The sequence below is a fragment of the Protopterus annectens genome, chromosome 3.part0 (assembly GCF_019279795.1).
Source record: "Protopterus annectens isolate FY-2018-M chromosome 3.part0, PAN1.0, whole genome shotgun sequence".
Taxonomy (NCBI): Eukaryota; Metazoa; Chordata; order Ceratodontiformes; family Protopteridae; genus Protopterus; species Protopterus annectens.
In genome coordinates, this window is record NC_056731.1 from 722,271,844 (window position 1) to 722,280,139 (window position 8,296).

The window sequence follows — 8,296 nt, forward strand, 5'->3', positions numbered from 1 at the left end:
CTATGTATGATATATCTATCCTCACAAGGATTGTCTTCACAGTTTCTTGTGAACTGATGTTTGGTCATCTTTGAGCATTAAAAGTTGGATACAACTTATTTATTTCATGAAATAAAAATGTAGGATTTAATTTATTTTCTGTATAAATATTTGTTCAGACCATCACTTTATCAATATGTTAGAAAAAAAGTTCAAAAACGCACCTCAGAAAATGTATAAGTCCATGGCTTCTGGGTGCCTAACAGCCAACAGACCCTGAGCTTACTTTAGTTATTCCAGTGTAGTTTTGGTCAGTCAGGGTGTGTTGAAATGAAGAAGGAAACAGCCAAGTTGAAGAGGAAGACTGAATTTCTTTCCTTAATTATTGCTCTTGCTCAAGGCATAGTTGGATGAAGAGTTTATTAAAAAAAAAAATAAATGCATCTCAGAACTTCTAGAAACCTCATGGCTTTTTGGGGGGCATAGTGGCTGCCAGACCCCTGGCTTAATATGATTATTTCACTGCAGTTATTACAGTGTTGTCTTTGTCAGATAGGATATGCTGAAAGAAAGCAAGTAAAAAAACAGAGTAAGGCTAAAATTCTTCCTTTGATCATGTTTTTGTTCATGTAATTACTGGAGAAAAAAGTTATGTAAAACACTCTAAAATAGAAGTCAGTGCATGCAGCATCCCTAAGGCTTAATACAGTTGTTTCCTCCATAATTATCAGAGTGCAGTCTTGTTTAGATTGAGCATGTTGAATAAGGGAATGAATGAATAACTGAGGAATATATGAAGAGTTAGATAAACTGTGAGAAAAAGGAAGAAAAAAGTACTTTAGATAGTGTGAATAGGCCAGGAGGAGTTGATCAGCAGTGGGGGGATGACACACCCTGGAGCTTTTTGCCTAGAGCACCAGTTTACCTAAAGGTGGTCTGGGTACACTGTATTTGTAGATTTAGTTGTCTTGAAATATAACCTTTAATTAGTTAAGGTGTAAGGTGTCATGTAAATGTTTTAAAGTGCATCTTCCTAAAATAATACGAATATAACTAAAAATGAGATCTGATATAATTGACGGAAAAACTGACCAGTATGAACACTATTCGTTTCTATGGAGGGAGGGCTGTTTCTGTCATGTTGCTTTTGTTATGTGTTAATGTGGTTTTAATTTATAAAGAGGTTTGTTAAAAAAAGAAAATAAAAATAAATAAATAAATAAAAAAGTCGCAGTGGGAAGACACCCACATGCCTGATATCATAAGTTTTGCTTTCCCGAAAACCCTAATTTAACTAACTATCATTTTAATTCATATTATCAGTCTTTTTTTATTGTTTCTGAATCTGAGAAAGACCTCAATGGCTGGTAGTATTTGGGTGGTGTAATAATAAAAATGAGATCATTCATATATTGCTGGTATAACTGTTGTAAAATATTTAATATAATACGTAATGATGCTCTACAAAGAAAATACCACATATTTCAGTTGAATCATATGAGAGAAGGTATACAACAATCTCTGCTATCATTCTAGAAGAAAAACATAATGAAAGATAAAATAACTTATTTTTTGTTAGCCTTACTAGCTTCTTCACTGTGTTGTCACAACATATATGTGATAATTTTTCTGATTTGCTTTGTTTCATGGTTTTTAGGTTTTTATTAATTTTGCAATGCAGCAGAAGGAAACTACAGATCAAACAGAAGACATGCTCTCTTGTAACCCTGGTAACCAAGTATGAAGTCAAACAAGAGCAATCTGACGGGCTTCCTGCAAAATTGATGTTTTTCAGAGCTTAAAGATGAAATGTTAATTATTGAATATGACAAAATGAATGATAATCCATTTTATCTTCATGTGGATGTTTAGCAATTCACAGCATGCTGACCTTTAATGTATACACGTGTTTACAAAATTTTATTTTAGTTATTACCTGACAGAACTGCCCCAGTAATGTCCATACCAAAAATAAATAGCCTTTTGTCTTTTGCATTGCATTGCATTCATGAATACTGTCTTGTTAGCAAACATTTTATCCAAAATAAAATATGCTGAATTGTATTGCCTATATTCTGTATGTATTTTCAAGATCTTACACAAGTAGACTGCTCCTATCTAGCTTATTTGCTTAGTAAAAAGAAAAAAAAAATAGGTTTTATGTGTCATTCTGGTCATTTGAGTTAAAAGTACTGATGAACTTTTACATTTATGAATGGATATTGCAGACCATGTGGAAACACATTGAAATTAAGTAGAGCTATGCATTCATTTCTTAAGCATGGTTTAGAGGCTAAAAATATATGCCTTATTTAAGGAATAAATACCATTCATTCATTCTTCTCTCAGTAGCTGCTTCATCCTAGTCAGGGCCATGGTCAGCTGGATCCTGTCCTGGTACTCAGAGGATATAAGGAAGATTACACATCCTGACTGTGACACTGGTCCATCTCAGAACATATACATGAGGACACACACACACACACACACACACACACACACACACACACACACACACACACACACACACACACACACACACACACACACACACACACACACACACACACACACACACACACAGATAAACATACATTTACATGTGTACACACACTCACACACACACACACACACACACACACACACACACACACACACACACATACAATACAGATACAGGGAGGTAACAAACATACACACACACACACACACACACACACACACACACACACACAATACATGTACAGGGAGGTAAGAATCATACATATGCATGTGTACACACACACACACACATGCAATACATATACAGGTAGGTAACAAACTTACATATACATGTGCATATATACACACACACACACACACACACACACACACACACACACACACACACACACACACACACACACACACACAATAAATATACAGGGTGGTAACAAACATACATATACATGTGTACACACACATACAATACATATACAGGGCAGTAACAAACATATATATACATGTGTACACACATACAATGCATAAATAGGGAGGTAACATACATACATATGCATGTGCACACACACTCAGACAATGCATATACAGGGAGGTAACAAACATACATATACTTGTGTACACACACACACATACAGAGCATATACAGGGAGATAACATACATATGCATGTGTACACACACACATACAGTGCATATACAGGGAGGTAACAAACATACATATGCATGTGTATACACACACACACACACACACACACACACACATCCACACACACCCACACACACACACACACACACACACACACACACACACACACACACACACACACACACACACACACACACACACACACACACACACACACACACACACACACACACACACACACACACACGTGCACACACACACAAACACACACATACAATGTACATACAGGGAGGTATGCAGGCTCCATATCAGGAACCACTACTGGTGTTTTCTAGCTGTATCTGAGCATTTAAACAAATATTTGGTGAACAAATGTTTTTTATCTGATTGTTTGCTGCTTACACTGTTTGCTTTGAAATTGCCTCGTAGAAGGGTGATCTAGCTAGTGTATATGTTTGTTGTTGCAGGATTGCTCATGAGTTATTTTGACTGTTTTTACAATGTGAAGACTGGGATCATTCATCTTGTTTCAATAGGTGCTTGGCTAATCTGTCTGAATTGGGAAACACACTAAAGGGCTCAAAGTGTAGTTATTTTATTGGCAGTAGTGCTATTTGGTTAGTTTTCTGCATTTTCTCTGCTGGTGTACATTAAACATGTTTGCTTGAAGCTGCTCATCAGCTTAGCAAGTCTCAAATAATGCTTAGAGTAGCTAGTTTGTGTATTTAGTACTTCTAGTCAGTCTCAGCACAATCTAAACTAGTCTAGTGCTATAGCCCAGAGACCACCCTAGGAAACCTCTGTAAAACCTGGTTCACATCCTATAGTTGCCCACCCAAGCACAGATCCGAACAACATAAATATGCAATTTCCAAATTTCCCTGTAGCCAGCTTGGTAGAGACAATGTAGCAATTGTTGCATGTTCGCAACAATTTAACCCTTAAAGAAACAAATACAGTATGAGGGAGATACACATACATAATTTCACTAGAGACAAAAATTTCACATACAAACAAGATCGTCAAGACACACCCACACACACACACACACACACACACACACACACACACACACACACACACACACACACACACACACACACACACACACACTACACCATATAGCAGCCTATGCTGAGGCATTAAAAAACAATCTTGAGGCACTATAAAGTAATCTTCCCAAAAACTTCCTAAAATTATAAACAGCAATGCCTATCCTCAGCAATCTCTAAAGCATCCATCAAAGTGATAGCAAACACCACACATATGCCTACACCTAGTGGACCCCAAAAGCAAAGCTCATAAGCCAAGCAAGCTTATTACCCAGGACTGTAGTCATAGAGGACTCCATTGCATGACAAACAAATACCTCGCTAACCATACTGAGCAAGTAAAAGATAATGGTTAGTTGCTTACCTGGAAACAGGATCTGCCAAGTTACGCATACAGTCAAGTCCCTACTTCACAGTTTCAAGTATGATTCTATCATAGTCCATGTGGGAGTAAACAACCTGAGACATGTCTCACTGGGGTATATGAGCTACATTCTATCTTTACCAAGGATGTTGCCACATTACAAGCAAAAGATGATTGACTTTAGTAACTGGCTTAGCTTCTGATGTCATTCCTGGGGGATACAGTATTTTTCAGCATGTGAAAAAATAGTTAACAATCCTCATTGCTTTGCAGAGGATGATCTGCATTGCCCTCCCCCCAACTACCAAATATTGGATAATACTTTATCATCCATCTTAGAACCTTTTTAGGCAATGCTAAACTGACAAGCTTACTAACATAGAAAATAAAACCCAAATACACCTTCAGGTGTTACTGCCTAATGCTAACAGCTTGAACAAGAAACTCCAAACCATACAAGCTTTCCTCACTTTGGTGAATATAGACATGGTGAATATTAACATCTGTGCTGTTACTAAGACACGGTTTAAAGCTGCAGAAAGTACTCTGGCAGTGCAAAATTTCAGTGCCTTCCTCACGTGGACCATCAACTACACAGGAAGTAAAGGTGGCAGAATCTCAATCTACATTAACAAGTATACCTCTAGGTTGATTAAACAGATTGATGCTCTGGTGTTTATCCACACCATAGGCCAAGCCCCATACCATATCCCAGCAAGGTATAGTTCACCCTCTATTTTCCAAGAAACCCAAATCTCATACCTAGACTACTAAATCTAATAATACGCAAATAAAATATCCAAGTAGAGGAGGGAAAAAAAACATAAATACACAAAATGGTAACACATATTTTTAAGACATAGACAATAATACAAGAAACAATACAATATAGAATAAAAAAATAATATTTCAAAAAATAAATACTATAATATAAAAATATTTACTACTTATAATAATATAACAAACTTATAAAAATGAATACAAATAACACATATAACAGAACATATAAAAGTACAAAATAATCTAAAAACTTTCTAACTCTGAATAATTCTTAAACTAGCTGGCTTTGGGGGGTAGGGTAATGGGGTAATGAAAATAGGTGAGTGAGGACATGATTCTAGTTGAGATTTGTGTTTCAGGAGAGTTTTCTTGTGTTTGAGAAAATCTTATTGTTTTTGATTAAAAATTTTGTGTGAGTTGATTCTTGATTAGTTTTTTCTTAGTTATTTGAGAGTAATGTTAGCCAGCTATTTTACCTATGATTCCAGATTATAAGTATGGATTTTGTTTGTACGGAGGTGTAGTTAGTTTGATTAGGGTTTATTAGTAGCTTTAGGTTTTTTATCAGGTAGATCAGAGGTAGGCTAGGTTTCAGGTAAGGATGCGAAGTTATGAATGATGAGTAGTTATTGATAGTAGCGTGGGGTTATTTAGAGTAGAGAGTTTTTAGAAGAGTTAGAGTAGAGAAGTTGAGAGTTAGATATGGATGAGTAGATAAGAATATTAGTATATTATTGGAGCAGATAGAGAGCGCCTGGTGGGCATACTGGAGGAGTAGATTTTGAGGAAGTCAGAAGAGTTTTTTGTAGCATGGTGTGTTTGAGGGTGTTTTTCTTTTAGATGTTTTTAGAGCGTTTCTATGTTTTTTTTTTAAGTTGCTTGAGTGTGTTCTTTTTGGTATTAATTAGTGTTCCAATAATAATTCAGATGTTTAGACTGGTTATCAATAGTTACACCTAACTGATGCTGGTATGGGGTTTGGGAGGATAGGTAAAGGTGAGATAGGAGGTTTAAGAGAGGGAGGTGGGAAGAGAATGAGTAGAGAAGAGGGTTTTTTTTTTTTGCAGTGGTTAAGGAGGAAGCAGTGTATTTTAAACAATTTTGGGGGTTAAGAGGACTGAGGGGAGGGAATATTTTAGCAGGATATTTGTTTGTAGCATTAATGCATATTCATCACAGCAGTGCAGTGTAAGTAGGGGTGGCTGTATATTCAGATGTAGGTCATTGAAAGAAAAAAGGTAAAAAAAAAAGGGGATTGGGATTTCCAATGGTGGATGGGAGTAATAGGTTAGGGAAGAGAAGGATATCTTGACTGCCCAAAGCCTGTTATGGAGATAGCTTATAAAGAACTAGTGTAAACTGGGCTGAGAGAGTGGTTAGAGAGTTAATCAAGAAGTTGTAGTAAAATAACTTGTGTTAAGGGAGCAAAAAGATCTTGAAAAAATGTATGAGGAGAAGCAGATTATTGTTTCTATGTGTTTTTGCGGTGTTTAAAGAGAAAGAGTTGTGCGTTGGAATGGTCTAAAATGTTGACTGACAGTTAGCTATGTTGAAATTTGGAAGTGAGTTTGAATTTGTTTGTGAACACATCTTGTTTTCCATGATCTCTTTCAATGGGTAAAGTAAGAATTTGAAAGTAAAAAGTTCAGTTGATGAGCCTCCTTTTTCCTTTATTTAGGTGATTTTATGATGGATTAGGATATATGGGATTGTCCTGGTCCTTGGTCCTTATTATCAGTTATGGTGGATATTATTGGATATAGGATAACTTTGCTATTATAGGTGATAGTGATGGGAGTTGGTTCAGTGGGGGGCAGAAGGGGAGTTGGTTTCTTAGCTTATAAATAAAAGAGATGTAGAGACGTTGAAAATTTTGAAAGTTCTTAAGCGAGGGTAGAGGGGTAGGTTATAAGGATGAAGTTGGTGTGGTAGTAATGATAGTTAGCTTATTAAAACGTTATTTAAACTGGAAATTACTTATTAAAAGGCATCAGGATCTGTGTTTGTGGAGTGAGTCTACTGTACCATAGGAGTAGGTGTCCTGCATTAAAAAGTTTATTGATGCTTTCAGAATTTTATTTTTGGGGTTTTTTTTGACTTGCTGGTGCAGGTAATATTCCTTCCTTTCTATAAGTATCTTTTATCTTTGGTTACATTTTTTTTTTGCATGAAGAGGAAGATGAGAGATGGACATCCATTAGCTTGGGCCCAGATTTTTTTTTTTTTTGAGGATCATTTTTTTTTTTTTTTTTGTTTTTGCAGCAACAGAGCTGGAACTTGGTTCTAGTTGGAGTTGAGTGAAAAGCATGAAATGATTGAGAAGAAAGTTTAAAAAATTAAAGCAGGTCACGAATTTATTATTTAGTTCAAGGAAGGTTAGTGGTGACCATCAGCTTGTAATTCAATTCAGTAATTTTCAGGGTTAAGAACTTTTTTTTCGGATTGTGTTTGTATTTTGTTAGTAGTATGAATATTCCTTTTTGTCTTGTGACATATGGTAAGCATATGGTCACTGATATTATCAGGAAGGGTTCCTGGAGTGTAAAGACACTCACCATCCAACCAAGTACCCTATTCGGGTCTATATCACATTATCGAAATTCCAAAATGTCAAACACCATAAGCTCGACCTTGAAATATTGAAATGTGATATACTCGAACGCTTAGAACAGCAAATTTTTTCCAAGGGAAAAAAATTAATTGTTCCAAGAATACACACAAACAGCACAAGCACACCAAAATACATAATCCACACATACACACTTCACAGAACCCTACACTAAACTGTACATACCTAACTCTAACCCTAAGGTCCCTAACTAATGTACACTCACCTTACCCACTCCCTAACCCTCAGGTCCCCAACTAATGCATACTCACCTTACCCGCTCCCTAAGCCTAAGGTCCCTAACTATCGCACAGTCACCTTACCCGCTCCCTATCCCTAAGGTCCCTAACTATCACACACTCACCTTAAC

General features: G+C 36.3%; 1 protein-coding gene across 1 annotated transcript in view; it reads left to right on the forward strand.

Annotated features, from left to right (window-relative positions):
• LOC122796911 (ATP-binding cassette sub-family A member 13-like) overlaps positions 1 to 2,135 on the forward strand; it is a 3,979,956-nt gene extending 3,977,821 nt beyond the window's left edge. The window contains exon 40 of the mRNA XM_044065669.1: positions 1,637 to 2,135. Coding sequence (XP_043921604.1) covers positions 1,637 to 1,723 — 87 coding nt within the window. The 3' untranslated portion in view covers positions 1,724 to 2,135. The remainder of the gene's footprint in view (positions 1 to 1,636) is intronic.
• Positions 2,136 to 8,296: the final 6,161 nt, after the last annotated feature.